General features: G+C 41.4%; 1 protein-coding gene across 4 annotated transcripts in view; it reads left to right on the forward strand.

Moving 5' to 3' along the window:
- The window catches only part of arb2a (ARB2 cotranscriptional regulator A), a 126,235-nt gene that overhangs the window by 5,738 nt on the left and 99,512 nt on the right, over positions 1 to 20,985 (forward strand). For all 4 annotated transcript variants that reach the window (XM_028413384.1, XM_028413386.1, XM_028413385.1 and 1 more), the window contains exons 5-6: positions 8,909 to 8,974; positions 10,656 to 10,844. In XM_028413384.1, coding sequence (XP_028269185.1) covers positions 8,909 to 8,974; positions 10,656 to 10,844 — 255 coding nt within the window. The remainder of the gene's footprint in view (positions 1 to 8,908; positions 8,975 to 10,655; positions 10,845 to 20,985) is intronic.

A 20,985-nucleotide genomic window follows, 5' to 3' on the forward strand; every position in this document is an offset into this window, starting at 1 on the left:
TTCATTGAAAAGTTTCCATGCTACAAAATAACTGCAGCCGTATAATCAGACTGAAGGACTTTTTTGTTGTTTTTCCTTGATGCTCTTTTTGTGAAGTTTTGTGTTTGTACATATACCAAAATATACACCATCCTAAAGTTCACCTCTAATTCACTTCCACAGTTCCACCACATGCAGAGATAATGAGACAAATGTTCTTTTGTAATCTGTTTTTTTATTATTATTTGCATCCCCTACTATGTTGCTTTTAATTGTTGTATGCATTCTTTGAAGTTCAAAGCAAAGTGATAGACCCGTTTGTGGGATTACCTGGGTGTTTGTATTATTTCTAATGCAGGTATACAGTAGCTCCTTTGAGAGTCAGCCTTCTGTGAAGGCTTTTTTCCCCACTCTCTTCTTTTGCCTGCTCAGCCACTATCTACCAGCATCTAAGGGTATGTAGAAAGGAACATTTGGTAGCAAGAAAGCAGAGGCCCTGAAAGAACACACAGACATTTAAACTAACTGAACTCAGGCATCTGAGGGGGTGGGGCTAGGGGGTTTCTTTGGAAGAAACAAATAATCATCAAGCAAGATGTATGCAAATTTTATTCATCCTGTGATTCAAAAATTGACAGAAGCATCTTCTTTAGAGAGGGAAATGGGAGCCGTTGTCGATCCCTGTTGATACGTGCTTGTGTAATGAGAACAAATACTGTATGAGTTGTGCTGCAGGAGATTAACTGGCGCGGATGAAAGGAGCACTACCTGAATAAGCAATATTATCTGTCTGTTGTTTTTAGGCCACAGATGATTCAAGAAAATGAATACTGTACCGCTCTCTCACACAGCTTTGCAGGTACAAATGCATTGTTTTTGCTAGTAAGAAATATGCAACCTTATAAATAGACACAACCACTGAATTGTAGCCTTTGGTTGTAAAAGTAGGTTATGCTGCTTAGTCAGCCTCCTTATGTGTCACACAGGCATACCTGCATGCCTATTTCTGCAACTGTATAGCAGATACATGCAGATGTAATACTGCCTGAGTAGTTCACTGTATGGTTTGGTCTGTCTAGTCCTTTCTCATATATATATATTCTCTCCTTCTTTTTATGTCTAGCAAGTTTAGAGACTTTTTTCAGATGAATGCAAATGTAGATTAAGTCTGTATGCAGACAGTCTGTTATGGCCCATCAGCACCCTACAACACATCCTAATGTCCTCTTTCAACCTGCCACCTGAGACGGTCTGAGAACTAGCTACATTCAGCCTGAGAGCTGTGTGAGATGGCACAAGGACATGTGTGCATGTGTTTGCCCCTGGCAGTGTGAATAGAATGGCATTATCATTGCCCCCTAATGTTCAATCACATTCCTTTCGCTCCATACCTCCGTCCATCTCTCTCTCTCCCTCTTTTCCTCCTTTTAGTGTCTCTCTGTCTTCTCTGTGTGTTCCACATGGAGGACTGTCTGTGTATGTGTGTGCCTGTGTGTGTTGTATACATTTGTGAGGGGGCTGGGAAGGTGGCTGCTGTATTGTCAGACACATCACAGCACCAGATGTCCAATTTGCACTTCAGCTTCGTCTGAATGGAGGACCACATAGAAAAGGGGAGAACGAGGATGTTGGTGTGACGGCCTCCAAGCAAAAGAAAGAGATGGGAACAAAATTTGGGTTGAGCAGTGAGTCATTTTTCATCTATGAAAAATAATTCTGATTTTTTTCCACCATGAATTTATGGTATGATGTAGGGAGATCCGCAGATGGGGATTTGGAGAATTTGCACTTGTTTGGTGACCATTGACCATATTTTCTCCATATAAGTGAAGGGCAAATACTAACATACCAAACTAGGCTGCAGTTCAACAAAAAAGTATTGGCCTTAAAATTAGATTACTGTCTACTTTGTAAGTCTATTAGTAATGCAATAAAACTATTAAACAAATGTAAATGAAGAGACATTTAAGAAAAGCCTATATACCCTATGAGAAAATGTGGAGCCGTCGCAACCACTAGAGACAGTAAAGGGGAAAAAAAATCTGACCTTAAATTATCAAGAGAGGCTACTTAATGTACAGAATCCAACTTTTTTGTACCATTCCTGCCCAGTCAGCTCTCTTATTGGTGCCTTTGTCCCTCTGTGTAGTCTGTCATTATAGCAACAGTCTGTCTAAGAATGGTTGTCTCTCTGGATAAGCAGGGCAAATAAGAGGTCTGCTGCTGAAGTATCCTTTTTTTCCCCTTGTTAATGCATCCTGTAAAGACGTTATTCAGAGGACTTATTTAATGTAATTTTCAGTTTGAATGGTTGTGTTGAACTAATGTATTTCTTGTGTGTTTTTTCTTCTTATTTCCTCTTTGATTTAACATAAATCAAGACAAAAAAATCTACAGTGACATTTTATAACCTTTGCTCAGACTGTTATCGTAACGGTTGTATTACAGCTGTACTACAGTGCATGCTATCTGTGTGGTGTTGCTCAGTGCAGCAGGGTCACCTCAGCCGATGTAGGTGTCAGTTGTAGCCTAATTCCTCTGATTTGGTGATGAATCTCTCTGATAGAAGACAAGCATAGGGTCTGGCCCAGATGGAGCTCTATTAAGCTGTTAATAAATGAGGATTCTTCTCTGCTCTGTCTGCATCTGTCGAATAGAAGGCAGTCACAAATTTGTAAACACACACACACATACACACACACAGTCAGAATATTATAATGAAGTAAGGCAAGCCAGATGGCTGAATTAGAAAGCTAGAAAGCTCTCTCTCTCACTCTCCCTCCCTCGCTGATGTCTGTCTCCCTCTGTTTCCACATTATGGATATTGGTTGTCATATTGGTGACTAGCTGGCCAGGGTTTAAGGCCTTGTGGAAGTGTACTGTAAGTGATGTGGGGCCCAAAAGTCTGATACTGCCAATAAATTTAAATATAGATGAATCTGAGAATATTGTGTTTTGCGTAAAAAACCTGATAATCGATGTGATCTCAGTACGATCTGCCAATGTTCCAAAGAGTTTCTTTTGATGTGAGGAGTACTGGGGTTGTTCAGTGGGGTTGAGGATAGGTCTTTTGGCAGCGACGGTGCTCTTTCTGCATCCATCCAGCACATGCGTCCAGTTCATGCATCTTGATCCAGTTTCTGCAAAGCGTTTTAAAATGCCATGCACTTCGCACACTGAGGAAAACCCTCTTAGGTTAGAAAAACAGTTTCAGACGGATCAGTGTTCAGCTGGAAACTTGAGGAACAGTAATGTTTATAGCAGATGAAGAATAGCTGCAAGTTGTTTTACTAGTAGATCAAATGCACCTGAGTGCTTTGTATGCACAAACACGCACAAATGAAATTAAATGGTTTCATTGCTGTCTGTGTCAACCGTGCACAACTTCAATTTATTTGTTATATATGTATAGTGAGCAAGTTGTGGAAGCTAAAAACATGCAGCAAAAGCAAGGGATTTAATAGAGATCAATGTGGATGGTCATTGGACAGCTGCTTGTTCATTGTGTCCTTGGACAAACTGGTTGAAAGGGTTAGCTTAGAGTACTATCCATCAAGTTTGTGCAGTACAACTTGGCCTTAACAAGACAACGTAACCCCTTAAACCCAAAAATATCATCTGCTCTGCTCACAATTGGCTTGATCAGACGTTACACAGATTTTGCAGGAACTTTGCAGGCTCTGGTTAGTGTTTGTGTTCTCTCATGAAGCTCTGCCAGTAGATGTCTGGAAAATTTCATTGCAGCAGTGCAAGTGTGGCAGAGGCTATGTTATTTTATTTAAAGAGACATTTTACTTCTGAGTCATAGGCATTGGGTGATCTTGAGGTCAGGACAGGCAAGTTCTTCAACAACAAATTTGAAGGATAATGTACTTGTCTGTGCCAATCGATCAGTAATTCAACTAGTCATCAGCTGTAGATCTAGTAGACCCGAGCTGTAAAAATGTGCACATGGCATCCATTTACTCGTTTACTTTTGGCCACATGGCCTATGTGGGGTGTCAGTGTTCCTAAAATGGTTAATGACACTCTGCTTCTTAATAACATTTTGTTCCCCCACAGGCACAGCAACAAGTGAGGGTGGGAATACAATGAGTTAACAATGATAAAATTATGTCACTTCCAGCCAATGGTGTGAACCTTGAAGACAGGCGTCCATACTGTACTTAAAGCACCAGGAGGCCCCATAACAGTTGTGAACCATTTTGTTGGGAAGCTAATGGGATCTCTCTAAAGAGGAACTATAAATGACAGCTGTCTGCCCTGAGTCACTGACTGCCATCACATCTCCATCCTCAAAACACTTAAATACTGCTGCTGCAGTTTTTGCTGAGAGCAGTCAGGAGGAAGCAGACACAGGCAGACAAAAATGGTTGCAGGGAGCGGGTGAGGCAGATTTCAGTTGATGAAAGAAAAGGGAATTGGACAGGGGATGGGGAATAAGGGGTGGAGGGGAGGGTGTTAGAGAAAAGACAGGAGGGCTGGTAGTTACAGCAGAGACATCTGTCGCTACCGCAGACACCCACAGTGGCATACAATACGTTACTTTGAATTAGCCCTCTGCCGGCTTCTCAGTTAACACCTGAGGAGGTCATTATGATGCCATTAGGATGAGAGGAGCAGGGAGGGCAGAGAGGGAGAGAGAGAGAGAGAGAGGGATATCTGCGCTAAGTGTAAACAGTCTGTCTGTCAGTCTGTGTCTGAGAACTTTCTCTTCCCCTGGAGAGCCCTCTCCTCTGACAGAAGAATGACAGAGACCTCATGGGAATTACGGCAGTCTCTCTCTCTCTCTCTCTCTCTCTCTCTCTCTCTCTCTCTTTGTTTCCCACGCCGTCTGACAGATCACAAATTCACAACAATAGGCCCTATTTTAATACATTTTCTGTTGGTACACGAGGCTGACTTAAAATAAACAACCTTTATATTGCCTCATTTTTTGCAGTCTCTCTCTTTCTGAATATGCTTTACTGTTGTTGCCACTCTTGTTGTGTTGCATTGTTCGATGGGATTTTCTTCTTTTTCTTCTTTCCTCTATTCTCTGGAGAAGAAGGAATGCTTTCCTGGGTGCAGTCAGTGATACGGCACAGAGCTGCTCTTTCAGTTTCATTATATAAACAGCTTTGATGCCTCTTCTTGCTCTCTGGTTTCTATGGCTAAGTGGCTTTTGGAGAGGACTCTGGACTAGAGAGACAAGAGGTGTGTGTGTGTATGTGTGCCTGTACATTAGCTTCCTGTGTCTGTGTTTATACAGTATGTGTTGCTGTCTTTAGTGTACAATATTTATGCACACAGCTTCCACTTACAGACTTTAAACCAGCGTGGTTTCATGGGCCACGGCGATACCTCTTCATACAGGAAATAAACGTGTATATACAGTTTCTTTAATGTTGATAAACCTGCTAAAAATTGAATTCCTTTCAAGCATTTATGTTAATTTTTGACACATACCCCCACTAAACATTATTTCACACCAAGCACACCTAACCATGGTAATGGTACATCTCACCCAGCAGACCAGAGTGCAAGAAACACAACCTCCATCCTCCAACTTCCCCACATCACAGTCTGATAGAGCATTTCTTAGGATGTGCTGCAGGACAAGCCCATTTCTAAGATCCACAAAAGGTGACCCCCATATTATTAAGCAGGTTGTTTTAATGTTACTGTCTAATCAAAGTTGCAAATGGCTAACATTACAGCATTTTAACTGAACCCGTTTTCTAGTCGATAAAATAGATGTCATGTTCGAGAGAATCGATGTGCACATGCGTGTGTGGCGCTTCAGAGAATATTATGCATAGAAATTGCATTGAAAGCCATAAAATTTGGCCTTAGACACTCACTTTCATCTAATGCCACCAGGAGAGCCTCTATACTACTTTGTCATGGTGGTATTGATCTGATTGGTTGATGTCAGGGTTAGGGTCATATGCAGATTGTTATGTCAACTAGATGTGCAACAAATCACATGCTGTGTCAGAGTCTTATTGCAATTGATTACCATCTTTCTTTCATGTTATTACCTGATGTTTTCCTTGTACCCCTGACCATCTCCACATTTACCATTTTGACCTCTTGTCATCCTCTGACTCTACTTTTGTTTCTCTGCTGACTTCTGTTGTTCATCTTCTCATCTGCCCTGCTTCTTGATCTGTCCTCTTCCTGTCTTGGTTATGTTCCCCCTGACGTTTTGTCTGGTGTGTGCCTGGGAAAGATCATCTCTCTGCTGCCTCAGGTGTGGTCAGCTAATCCAGGCATGACTGGTGTAATCAGTGGGAGAACACATGCATGCAGACACACACACAAAGTGACGTATGTGCACATTTAATGTGGGAGGTCTTTGTCTCTCTGTACTGAGTTTAGAGACATATCTGCTTGCAGCCTCAGTGTTCTTCATTAAGATCGAGGCCTTGTGTCGAAGTGAGAAAGAGACTGCTATAAAGATGACCACTGGTTGGCAAAGAGTTGATGTCACAGCCCACCCACTAAAAGGCCTCTTATCAAGGCCATGCACTCAGTGTGCTCTCTCTCCCCCCTCCATCGCCTTTTCCATCTCTTCCTTCTCCTCTCAGCTGTTCACCACAGTGGGAGCTGGCACAAGACCCTGTCTCCTGGGGATTACTTTGCCATCCCTCCCATCTTGTCTTCTTCCTTTCCTCGCACTAAGTCCCTTCCTTCCTCCCTGATCCTCCTCTTCTTGGTTCATTGGCACAATCCCTCCTCCACACAAACAAACCACAGACACAGGTGACCTCAGCTGCAGAGGGTCTGTATCAAACTGTGCTCTCACGCTCATGTAGAAAGTTTGTTGTAGTGCATTTTCTACTCTGTCAGTCATGGTCATAGCCCTGTGTATACATTTGCGCTGGGGAAACACTGCCTTTGAAAAGGACATCATGTGTGAGATTTTAGCCTTGGTTTCCTTTTATATCCAAGCTTAAGAACAATAATGTGATTTATCTCATGAGTATCAAATATTAGGGACATTGTGAGTATATTTATGATTTTGATACCTATTATTTTGAATTGATTTAGCTTGCCCTCACGTTTGTTTCTCTCTCTCCTCTCCTTTTTTTTCTCTTTGTGTGTCCTATCAGATCTGCTCCTCATGCTTGTCCTTTTGGTTGATGCCGAAGTCGACAATGCAGACACTTGGGGTTGCTTCCTGAGGCGTTTCATTAAAGCACTAATAACACATTAGTAATTAGGTGATAAAGAGGCCTTTCCTATTGTACTGATCAGCTGCTGAGATGTTGTCCTCAGAGATGCATAAGGAGGTTGCCTGTGTGCACGTCTGAATGTTTGTTGAATAGAATATTTTTAGTATCCTTCTGTAAATTACGATCTTCAGATGTGATGACCTAACAGCCCACACTATATGCAAGATTAGTCTTTAGATTTGTACTAATATTGCACAGTATCCTTTCAACAGTGTAAATGTATTCACAAGGTGCAAATTCCTTCTTTCTTTTCTTATTCCCCATCAGCCTCTCTTCTTATTCTATATCAGATGGTTCTCAAGCCACCTGCGGCACAGAACAAATAACACAGAGTAAATGAAATTTCCTGTGAAGCTTATTGATGTCATTAAAGACTAGCATACTGAGGCCCAGGAATCATTTTAGTCTTCATCAGACCAGCTGACATTTTAGTGAATTAGCTTTAGGACGTTTGGTGGGGGTGAGGTGGGGTGTTTTAGCTCCACCTCTTCTTCTTTTTCCTCTTCCTTGCAGGGTCAAATGGTGCAGTCAATTCGGTCCACCTGCTTACCTTTGATTGGCTGTCATAAGGCTAATATGTGTCTCATGTTATTCATGCATGTTTTAGGCTGTGAATCCAGTTAGTATGGACTTTGAAAGAATGTCTACAGAAATTATCATTTTTTTTAACTTAGTTAAGTTGGTCTTGCCAAAGATATATACCGTAGCTTGTACTCTATTGTCATGTGGTTGACAAGTGACAGTGTGTTCTAAAGAATATTTATGTGTGCGCATTATTTTGTAATGAAGATTTATAAACAGCTAAATATTTCATTTGTCAAAAAACTTGGGTCAGGTCATTCACCTTGTGGACTGTGTGCTGTGAGACATGACAGTCTCCATCTGATTCTTGCTTGTGTTTGGGTCAGACAGTTCAGCATGACTGATGTTCGGACATGCTTTGTAGCTGTGGCGCCACGGCTGGCCTTTGGTGTCCTGATTTAGTAAGGCTAATGCTTAAAAAGCTAACAAAAGTGAGACTTTGCAGCAGGGCATGTTGCTCATCTCTGTCCCTGTGGTCCAGCCACCACACATGGTGACATCCACTGAACACAGAGTTTGCATTGAGGAAGCATTTTACTAGCATCAATAGCTTTGTGATTGCTTGTGGCTGTGTGGCCTGTTGTTTGTTATCCCTCTTGCGCGTCTCCCACCTGATCAAGAATTGAAATCTGTTTCACAAAGTGCCTCTCTGTTCTCAGCTGAGCAAGGATGTGGGGTGAAGAAAAGAGGGGGAAAAAAAAATAAGGAAAATGGAAAGAAACGTTGTTAATGTCACTGAACCATGAAAGGCTTGGCCCGAGGTTGGAATGACTCGGTATACAAGGTTCTTTAGTGCTGTGGCTGCGGGGATAAACATAACTTACATCAGCCCCTTCGCTTGTACAGGAGATTTCCTCTCCTGGCACTTACAACCTCAACACTCTCTCTGCGCTGTGATGCACACACACACACAGTACATTGTACTAGTCTCTTTCACACACACACACACACCAGAGGGCAAATAAGGGTTTTGAATAGTATTTTTTTTTATTTTGTTTGTAAGCATGACACTGGATGCTATTACTTGTACACACATGCACACAGAGTTTAGGTGGCTTTTGTTGAACGGATCTGTTCAATGTAATGTCATGGGTTCTCTTTTTTTATTTATTTATTTTTTTCTCCAGATCATCACTCAGTATGTTTACGAGCTGTTGGAGAAGGAGTGCAACATGACTAAAGCAATCCTGCCAGTAAGTACCCTCAGTGAAAAGAGGCATTCTCCTCTTTGATTTATGCCCTTGAAGATTAAAGGGAGTATTAAATATGAACATTGACATAAATGCTTTGACTTCAGAGTGTGTTTATGATATTGAGTGTCCTGTTTAAAAAAAAAAAGAAAGAAAGAAATAAAGAAAGGAAAGGAAAAGGGGATTGTGGAGTAGTCAGCTCTCCCAATTCTCTATCAGTCATTGTCTTTCTTTTTCTATCTCACTCAGTTTCTCTCTTACTCCCTATCTGTCTCCCCCTCCTCTCTTCTGCCTACATCCTTTGTGCAAAAGTGTCTCCTCAACAAATTAACTGTATTGTGACGTGTCATTTCAAAGGCACAGAGGCACAGCATGCTGATGCTTAATCTGTTTTGCATTCAATTGCGCTGAAGGGGACTTTCTACTCTGCCATCGCGGAGTTATTCTTTGCCCAGCTCATCCAGGCTCAGAGCACACACTTGATCCCTTTTATTTGTTGTCGGAAGCATGTTTGTCTCTTTTTGCCCCCCATTTACCTCCTCATCCCTTTCTCTTTTTCTGTTTATAAAAGTAGTGATCATTTTTCAGATGGCGTTTATAGGATGTTAGGCAGCACTGGTGTTTAGAAGCATGCCACAGTTTGCTCGAGCACTAACAGTGTCTATAAATCACCAAGCCGGAGTCAGCGCCTTTCATTAGCCCCCATACACTTTTACTGGTTTATCTGCCTGGCCTATTTATCTCATTATTCCTCTAGAAAATTGCTCTGTTCTGCTTTTCTGCTGCCCACCCGCCTGCATGTATATAGTGTGTGTGTGCTTGTGTGTGTGTGTTAGTGTCGGGTCCGTCCACCTGCGTGGCATTGAACTTGTGACCGCAGATTTTAAGAAGATTAACCACAGCCAAGTATAGGGAGAGGGAATGAGAGAGCACAAGAGAATAAAGGGTAAGATTTTCTCCCCCACTTGGCTCTCTTTGTCTGTTTGGATTAAGTTCTTGCAGCTGCCACCCATGGCTTTTATGGACAGTGTTTGTCTCCTTAGAGATTCTTCTAGGCATACTTGGGAGGGATGCAAAGAAGCATGGGATGTGAATGGAGCGCATGCACACTGTTTCGCACTCAGTTGCTCTGTGTCTGATACTTTCCGTCTCAATTTTAATGTCACCAGGATTTTTAGTTTTCTCGATATTGATAGTTATTGTAGTGATGCATATGAGCCAAATTGAGTGCACATTAAATAATCAAGAATAATTAAATAGTGATGTCTTGGTCTGATCTTAAAAATTAGCATAAATGACCATGTTTGCACCTCCACGCGAGTCTGCAAGAAGACGCCGAAGTGCCAGATGTTGTGCGATCCCAACTCCTCCCTAGTCACTGTCTTGGGCAAGACACTTCACCCTAGCCTGTGGCGCGCCTTGCTAGTCATTGTATGACACTGCTTGGCAGCAGCTGTAAAAATTTTCCCTCTGGGATTAATACAGTATCTAAAATAAAAATAAAAAAATAAAAATAAATAAATTTGTCTTGTCTGCAGTTGCCAAGCATACAAATCTAGAATATTCCTTTAACATAACATGAACTTTTGGTATCACCTGCTGTCACCATATGATCAGCTGTTGATTAGAAAGTTTGGTGAAAAAGGTTACTGACATGATGATGTGTATGTTCCCGAATATTCAGGTGGATGCTGAAGATGAACCCACCAGTTTCATCTACCTGAGCCCGGATGCCATGTCCAACCCATCCAAGCTGCTGGTGCTGGTTCAGGGGAGTGGTGTGGTGAGAGCTGGTCAGTGGGCTCGAAGACTGATCATCAACCAGGACCTGAACTCAGGGACCCAGATCCCCTTCATAAACAGAGCTATGGAGGTAGGTGGCAATATGATGCTATTTACTAATATGATTAATTTTATGCTATGTTACTGTGAGACACATTTTGTATGTGGATGAAAAAGTCACCACGTAATAAAACTAGCGTTTCCACAGTGGTTAGCTCAGTGGGATATTGATGTGATAAGAGTTTATACGAAGGCCAGGCTTGAATATTTGTGCCTGTGGATGATGTTTTTCATAAGTTTGAGTTTTGGGATTTGAATGTGATTAAGAGTCATTTTCTGTCAGTTGTTCAGTCAGTTAGTTGTAAAACTTACAAATGTGTGGAGTAGAAAGAAAACTTGCAGTGGGGTCACAAGAGCATACAGAGGTAAAATATAAAAGAAATAGGCTTTTATTCACAGGTGAAAACATAAATATATACTTCTGAATAATACTGTATTACAGCTCAGTCATCAAACCAGAATTGAGGCTTTTACTCTCTTGTCATTGAAATGTAGCACATATCTCAACCTGATCTTTATTACACTAGAAAACATTGATGCGTTGTTATGATTCCTGTGTGTTCATGGCTGACTGAGGGAAGGAAAGATGATAATGTAAGGTAAAATATAGATTAGTTTTTTTTTCTCTCCCACATGATCTCTAACAATCGTATACTTCTATGTGTCAATAAGCAATAGGTGGCTGTACCTATTTTTTCCTTAGTATTTTCATCCACATCTCTGTACTCATTTGTCAGCTTGGCCACAACTGCTGTTCAGATTTATCCTCTACTCACTCTACTCCTCATTCCTACATTGTGTCCATCTTAATATCATAAAGACTTTACCTGATGTGCAAAGCCACCCCCTGCTGTTTGGAGGAGGCTGGAGTTGCACTTGTGTGTCCATGTGTGCTAATGGATGATTCGGGTATTGTAAAAGTGTCTTATACAGTTACCCTGGCTGTTCTTACAGCTGGAGAAGGCAGAGTTGTGCTGTGGAGAGCCAAAGTGACAGCTTAGATATAGAGCACACAGCGTGTGTACTGCAAGTGTTACCCATTCGTCATAGTAAACAAGAAATTGTGTTCTTCAAATCATCATCCAGGCATTTACCACACACAGACCTTTGTGCACTAGACAGACACACACATTTACATTCAATTCATGCTGTCTGCATCTATTATGGACATGTTTGTGGTTTATTATGTCATACCATGGAATTTGTATTGATGTGCATGCAAGATTTGTCTTGCTGTGTTTTGATCATGGTGTGTTATTGCAGTTGAGACTGTAGCCTATATTTTTGGATCATTTAGAACACACTACAAGCTACTAATTAATCACTCTGATGTTTTTCCAGTATGTTTAATTAATGTTAGTAATATGTTTGTTTTAAACTCCTGATTGGTCAGCCAATTGGTCCTAGCATGCTATGAGAAGATAGGGACTGTAAAAAATGATGATGGCAGTGTAGAACTGATTTTAAATATACAGTAATGCTAATAATATGTTAGTAAAGAATATTTAAAAAATACTATAAATATACAGTGACAGCTTCAGGCAAAAATACAGGCTACTTCATAGTGATGTTTATAGACTGAAAATAAAAAAAAATGATTCATTTAGATATATTTATAATGTATTTACAAATGTTTCATCACAACAACAATCCAACTGTGTGTGACTGGGATCAAAACTTTTGATTTACAAACCATTTTAACCTATGTAGTGTTGGGTCATATAGGTGTTGGATCAGATTTCCTATACTTTTTCAGTTATGTTTAATTTAGCCTCCATACTCCAAAATGTTTTGTGGCAACAATCTGTTGCCTTGAGTGCAGCTCACATGACGTTACTCACGGGATGCTGATTGGAAATTCAAAGCCTGCAGCAAAGGGTCACAGGGAGTGCATTCAGGGAAATGTGGGGAAGCTTGTGGCACAAACAAATGCACAGAGGCATTACACACAAAGATAAAACACTTAATTTGACTTTGTCTTCTTGTAATAAGTGTGTGCATGCAGTGCCAACACATACGGTGCGTATGGGCTTGCACCTGCAAAGCTTGGAAATTCGGAGCCACGTTCCTTAGAAGCATATGTCAGCCGTTCCTCTCCACCAATGGGATCACCACTGCCAATCAGACGATTGTAGGAAAAATAGCTGATTGCACTAGTTAATCAACCCCTCAACATAACAGGCACACACGTGCACATGAACAATCACATTTTAGGGTGAATCTCAGGGCAGCCTGTCACTTACACACCATTTGCGCCCCATCACCTGTCTCTGGCTCCCATTGCATCCAATATCTTTGTCATGCTGCTATATGATGATGACACAATAATAAGCTGGCAAAATAGTATAAATACAAGTATAAAGTATGGACACATAGACGTGCACATGTAGAAGATATACACACAGACATAGACGCAAACAACATTTGCCAGTGTGTGCACTAATGCTGGGTTGAGGGATTTTTTTGCTGTCTGCACTGCAGGCCTCATGCATGTTGTCTTTATGTGGGTCTTTATATGTGTGTGTGTGGGTGTGTGTGTGCATGTACGCACATGGAAGTGGTGCTATTCCCACAGCCTAGAGTTAAAATGACAGGTGAGAGGAGGAGAGGAGGCTTCTTCAGCAACAACCAGAAAGTGGGAGAAAGATATGGAAAAGAGGAATATGAGATGGGAAGCGGGGGTGCAGAGAGAGAGGGAGAGAGAGAAGGGTTATGATAGGTTGGAAGAGGATAGAAGAGGGAGAAGGAGAGCAGTAAAGAAAGGATTGATGCAGGAAGAGAGAAATGAGAGGAGGATGAGGGAGTGACTGCAAATAGGGTGGGACTGGCAGAGGGGAGACGGGAGTATAGAGAGAGAGAGAGAGAGTAGGCAGAAGGCAGGCGTCTGACAGCTCCACTACTGGGAGAGGGCCTCTTAATGACAGCTTATTCCTTCATGATTTCAATTCCTGACAGTCGACAGGTCTGCTTGTTGCATCATGGCAGCTGTATCATTACCTTCTGGCCCTGTCAATGCTCTGGATTCCTGAGACTGAGATGGTGGAGGTGGAGGGTGCGTGCCATGGGGTTTGGCATGGAGAGAGAGTGTAGACTGCAAGGTTACAGTTAGAATAATTGAGGAAGGAGGGGATATTGAATATTGAAAGGGTGGATCATTAGTCATAGTAGCTGCTGCTGTTAAGAGTTCTAAACTTTTCAGTGTGCAACTATGTGTCCAACGAACGTACATGGATGCTGTTGCAGACCTTGGATATATCACATAGAGTAATGCATTGTCCTTACTTTCCATTTAGTTTTACATGAGTTATAAATATTATTAGTCAAAATGGTCTACATAACCTGGGGTGAAACCTTATTTACAGCAATATTTTGAAGGAATAGTAAGTTTATAGGCAAACTGCCAAGACAGGTAAGTTAAGTCAAAGGAATATAGTTTTGGTGCATTAGCTATGCCTAAACCACACTAAACCACAGATAATATACACTGTCCGTAAGGATTTCTTAATTTAAGTTGGAGGTACGACAACAGAAAACAATTCTGTATCCTCTGTAACACCACCCCCCTTTCCCCCCCTCCATCTTACTCTAGCACACTTACTAACTCTCTTGATAGTGAGTCAGGCTAGACACTGGAGACCCACTGGAAAGAAAGGGGGGTGTGGTGTCTTCAAAAGTGTGTCAAAAGCCTAGGGGTTTGTATCTGCCCAGAATTTCAATGGGAGGCTGAAAGGGGGCAGTGAGGCAGACAAACTCAAACACAGAAATCCTCTTCTAATTTCTGTCATGATCCCCCCCGCACACACACTTTTTGCTGGGTGATGTCTTCTTCAACATCGGCTGAACACTCTTTCAATCTGTCTGTGTTGTATCATGGCCTTGTGTGCTTTGAAGATCTCTGTCTCTCTCTGTCTCTGTCTCTCTCTCTCTCGCTCTCTGTCTCCTTTTCTCACACCATTCCTCCTCCTCTTTTTCTCATTAGTTCATCTAATTCCCCCTTGAGCTATGAGTTAACCTGTTTGTATGTGTGTATGTGTGTGTCTGTGTAGAGCAATGATAACATTGTATGTACAGTGTGTGCCTATCTTGGGGCATCAGGTGGCCACAGAGGCCAGACAGGTATCATTCTATCCAACTAGCCAGCTCTAGCCAGAGGACAGTTTGTGTGTGTGTGTTTGTGTGTGTGTCCAAGGGTCAGAAGATGCTTTGCCTTGCCATGGCCTTGTAATAGTAGCCCTGCAAACAACACACACACACACATATACATATACAGGTCTGCACACACACCTCCAGGTGGGAAGGTCCCAGCACATCCCGCAGCTCAGATCAATGCACTTGACACCTTCAAAGGCGGGTGTGGGGCCTGGACTTGCTCTGGGGTTAAACCTCTTTTAAATAGCCTCCCGCGGGAAGGCAGCTGTCAATAACCCACCATAATTACCGGGGCCAGGCCCGCCAAGGGCTCGGCTGCACGGGCCAAATTAAAAATTGATCAGAGAGAGAGAAAACATTATTTTGTGGTGGTATTCCCTGTCCTAACAGCGGTGCTGCTGCCGTATGTGAAATTTCATCAATTGACGTCCAAGCTAGATATCCAGAGACCTATTTATCTATCTATCTACAGCCCCCCCCTTCCCTCGTCCACATGAACAATGGAGTGGTGTCCCTGTTGTAAGAAAAATATATTTGCATATTAAGTGTCTTTCAGCGTGCATTATGTGTGTGTGCATGTGTATGTATGTGCAGTATGTGAGGATGCTTGTGCATACAGCATGAGCAGCCAGCTGATTGTTATGTGCTCCAGGTAATCGTACATCATCCCCTATCTGTGTAGTATGTGCACACCTTGTAGCAGTATATTGATTGTGGTCTCATTGAGTTTCACTTGGCAGGGCGCCTGTGTTTGTTAGTCAGAGAATGATATGAAGAAGATATGTTCATCCTCAGGCTTCCTCTAGGAAAACACACAGGCTGATGAATGGGAATGGCAGTTCACAGTGAGTGTGAAGTATTTTTATAAACACGGTCTGTAGGTAAAGGGTCATAATATCACAAGATCTGTATCCGTTTTTCCTAATGTCTAAAACCCATTTTTAAAAGATTTTTTTTCTTTTGGGACATCCTATCATTATCAGAATTACAGGTGTCATCTCTAATTTGCACCCAGAACAGGTTTGGTAGATGGATAATTTCAATGCATTGTGGCATTTAACTTTTGGGTTAAGAGCAGGGATTCAAAGATAAACTGCAAATTCTTTGGTGTTAATAAGTGTTGATTGACCTCTATAAACAGAGGGAGTGTTGATTTTAACACTTTGAGAGTTACAGTAAATTAACTGTGGTAATTTGATGGTGCTCGGATCACTTGTTCCGTGTGAAGTGCCCCCGGACTTAGACACATAGCACATACAAATTGCATTAGAGGGTTCTTCCTTTAAACATAATCCAATTTGAACAGTTTAAACAAAGCAATTTATATCAGTTGTGTCCAGGTGCTGTAGCGCAGGGCACCACAGGAAGCTAAGATTTTTTTTTTTTAAAGGTGTTATGTCCCAGTCAGTCTGGGATTAAAATATCTTAATGATATTAAACTAGTTTTAGGTTAAATGATAGACGTTAAGGGGTAATTGCTTGGTGATCAGTCTGAGAGTGTGTGTGATTATACTAATACTATGTAGTGCCATGGTTTGAAAAAGTTGTGTAACGACTGCCTATACATCCAGAAACTGAACACATGTACAGATGTTGGGTATAGCACAGAAACAGAAACCGTAACACAGATGTACAGCGTATCTACATTTACACAGACACAGACGTACCACTATGTTGCTTGGGGGATGAGAGGATGGAAAGAGGATGAAACACAAAAGAGATTGAAAGAGGAAGCATTATTTTGGAGTGTACATTCATTAGTCCATGTGTGATAATTGATTTTATTTTTTTGCTCTTCAAATGAACAAATTATATCATCAAAAAGGCTTTGTCTTTGTGTGCATGTGCATGGCGGTGCGCGTGTGTATGTCTGTGTGTGAGGTGGGTAGTAGGTCATTTGCAGCTGTAGGCTCTGTATGTGTGTCCCAATGGGAAGGTCTTGTTTAGTCTCTCTTCCAGAGGGCCCCAGGCAGTATGTGGTGGATACCTCTTCACTCTCTCACTGGGAACACTTTTGTACGGGCAATACACACATACTCACACACACAGACACACACACGGAAAAATTCTCAATGTTGTCTGCAGTATGTTCACTATCTGAGTTCAATATCTATCTATCTAGTTGTAAGACAACAACTATTCCCTTTTTGTGGTTACAGGTGTGTGTGTCATATGTGTTTGCTTCAAGTAATTTAACATGCACACACATATGAAGGCACCATCCACTTTATCCACTAAATATTACATGCATCCTCGTTTTGTAGAGGTTAAAAGTGCTTAGCTTGGGACATTTCTGGAGGTAATTGAGTTTCGTGCAGAGCTCATGTTGAGCAGATAGGTGACCTTACTGTGAATTTTCACTACACACACTCAGATCAACACACATACGTACTCACATACACAATCAGACACTGAGAATCTTTTCGGGTCAAAGTTGAAACCTGCTGTAAGCTCTGCAGTGCCAGTGTCATGCTCCTGGACCGTGTGTGCCACACTTTGATCGATGAGAGGGAACTTAGTGTTTAAATGGGGGTTACCAGGGTTCTGAAGGTGCATTAGGGTTACAAGCAAGCAACAGCAAATCTTTCTTTTAATACTTAAGGCTGAATCTGTGGTTAGAAATAAAATAGGTGCTGCCGGCATGCTTTGGTTTTCCTGTAGGTATTTTGGATAGTATGTTATTTCTAATGTTTCTTTTTTCTTTGCAGACATCTTATCAAGCTTTCACTTTTTATGTCCATCTGGATTATTTGTCATACAATTGCTAAAATGGCATACATTTATTTGAGATTGCGGTTTTATCTTTGTTTACCCATGTGTTAGAGCCTTGTAGCTGCCTGCTTTTATACATCTCTGTATGTGAGCAGACATTGAAGATGGAATGATTATTTGAGGGCTTATCTGTCTTTTGAGACTGATACTGTCCTGCACTCTCTCTGGATGTGAAATGTACATTTCAGTACATTAGATCATGACAGTGATGGTGGTGTTTCAAGATATGTGCGCTTTTGTGTCAGTGGTAAAGAAAGAGAAGCAGACAATGAAGAGACATGGCATCAGTGATCAGATTTGTCTGCAGCTCTTTTGTCTTCTGCAGCTCAGTGGTCAGTGGATAACTGATTTTGTCTGTGTGTTTCTTTGTACGATAGGGATCAACATGAATCTTGGATTGAACTTTGTCATAGGATGTTTAAAATCCCATGTGTATATGAGCAAAAGATGTGTATGTTCTTATTCAAATCACTTTATATCTTGGTCTGAATAACATTTGTTTTTTTTTGTGAAAATGCATTCTGCCTCATTCATAAATACATCACAGGCAGACATAAAAAGAGCACGCACACATGCCAGGGAACAGAGAAGACTGCTCTCATTGTAGCTTATATTTCAAAAATGCACTGTCAGCTTGCTCAAGGATGGGGAACAAGCCAGATGAGGTATTTACTGTCATTTTCTGTATAAATATTATGCAAAAAAGTGACAAGTGTGACAATGTGTATTTTAGAAAAGGATGGAGATGTTAAATTTCAGTATAAGTGGTATGTCAAAGTCAGATGCGAATGGTACAACTGCATCACATCATGTCAGATTTTGAATCTGAGACTCATGTTAATGTCAGGTGAGAGGCTTTCTACTTTGCGTCATATCACCAAATGTTAAGATTTGGATGTGAATTTCCTCGCTGCACAACATCCGTTCAACACATGTTTGCATTTCTTCTAATTTGTCCATTTTCATTCTGTGCAAACTGCCATCCATTCACACACACAATCCTGTGTGCCTGCTCTGTCTCCCCGCCCCTTTATCTAATATTACGGTGCTTCTGATGGGTGTTATTATCTCACAGTATGCTGACAGCCTATCCCTTAACCCTCTTAGGAGCACACTATGTCACGCTTGGCTGACTTGTTTGCGCTAATGTCAAGTTTTAGCGGTTAGCAGGCGGTTACCATATGCTACTGTGCGGCTGTCGTCCCTGATGTCAGTCAAACGAATGTCAACCTAAGCTCACAACTCGGCAAAGCACAGAGACAGAAAAAAAAAACACACACACAATAAGTCATAGCATACATAGGCATAGCAGACAAGGCAAGTGCAGACACACTGAAGTAACAACAAAAGATCCTGTTTTGGATGCCATGAGCAGACATTGTAACTCTTCCTCGTGGAAGGCCCAGGTGCTCCTCTTCATCAGCTGACTGAAGGCAGGTAGTTTTTGTAGTGAGAGCTGCACAGATACAAAAGTAAAGACATGGATGCATGTTTGATTCAATGTCTAATTTGGTTGTAGGTTGTGGCTTAATTTGTAAAAATATATTATTTATTACTGTATACATTATATTTTGATAAAATGAGTCTCTATTGTATTAAAACAAGAGAATGGAGTTCTAAGAAAAATGGGGCTCGCGCCCACTGTCATACACACTTGTTGCAATAGTAGCCTCTTAGCCATAGTAATATACTGTATATGTATTGATTAATAAAAATAGACTAAAGAGTGGACAACCACATTAAATAACCACAAATACATACATCATGCACACTAAGCAAACCGTTCATTCCAGTAGCAACAAGGCCACACTGCCATCAGTCTTGCATCCATTGTCCTCTTTCATAGCTTTCTTACCAATTAATATTAGCTGGTCGAGTATTCATATATCCATATATACTTCGCTTGGTCACTTTCTATTCTTTGTTTCCACACACACAATCCTCTTCGAGTTCTTTGCTGGCACAGGGAATAGCAGGCTGCTTTGCTCCATCCTATAGTTAGCTATAGCTGTATAGTATAGTAGAGCATGAAATTTGTCATAAATATGAAGAAAGCCACTGTGAGTGATAGGTAAAGCAGGGTTAGTAAACAGTTGAAAACAGCATGTAGGCCTGTCATGTGTATTTATCTTATTTGAGCCTCTTCAAACTTAACGTCTGAGTGATGTTCGACCCCTTGCTTGAATGGAGATGGATGGAATTTTTTAGCTGAGATTGCAAAGAATAAAGCACTTTTTTTCCTCTAATACAGATGTTTTTTATCCCTAGAGAGCAGGGTATACATGTGATGGTTGGATGTGTATGTGGGTGTAGCAACTGTACATTGTGTCCTTCACTTACCTGATGAAAATGTGGCTCCCCCATCCTCTTGCCTTTTTTTCTTCCCTTTTTGCCTCTATATCCATCTGAAGATGTTTGGAGCTGTTTTCTCGTGTTAACAGAGTTGTTGTGTTTTGCTCAGTGTTCAGAGAGGCAGCGTGGCCCTGCAGCTCTCTGTTCGTATTGACCTTGTTCAGACTCTGTCTCCCTCCCGAGTTTTTTTTCTTCCTTATTATTTCCCTTTTTTCAGTTCCCATTTCATGTTTGTCTCTCTCACCACCTCTGTGCCTGTTTTATCCAAACTGCGGAAAAGTAGCCTTTGGAGTCAGTCTCATTGGCCTTTGACAGATCAGGATGGCAGTGTGTGACCATGGAGGGTTGGGCTGTTTCTGCATTCTGCTTGGTCTTTCTTTCTCTGCCTCCTCTCGTTGCCTTGCTCCTTCTCCATTTGCTTTGTGTCTAAATTAAACATTTGTTAAACTGCTGAGCACCAGCGACGACGGACAGTGATAAAGAAATAACATTACAGTAACTGTAACATGACATGGTGCTGTACAACCCCAGGGAATGACAACAGAGAAAGGCACCATAATCCATTTTAATTTCACTGATATCATTGTACTCAGAGAGAGAGAGAGAGAGAGAGAGAGAGGCCGAACAAGAGAAGGGAGAGGGAGAAAAGTGAGATGTCTCAGGCCAGAGTCTGTACTGTAGCTGACTGCAATGTCTTGTGGTGACCTAGTTGCAACCTCTTTGAAGTCCACAAGCTGATCTCACTCTACAAGCTGCAGAGGAGATCTGCTGCACACAGCTTTATTAGATTGGGATTGGGAAATAAAGAGCGAGAGGTAAATCGAATTCTTGGGATCTCAAGCTTGCTCGAGCTCTCTTTACCCACAGATGTACAAGCCTGTTTTTATGTATGTCAATGA

Source organism: Parambassis ranga, chromosome 9 (assembly GCF_900634625.1).
Source record: "Parambassis ranga chromosome 9, fParRan2.1, whole genome shotgun sequence".
In the NCBI taxonomy this organism is placed as follows: domain Eukaryota; kingdom Metazoa; phylum Chordata; class Actinopteri; family Ambassidae; genus Parambassis; species Parambassis ranga.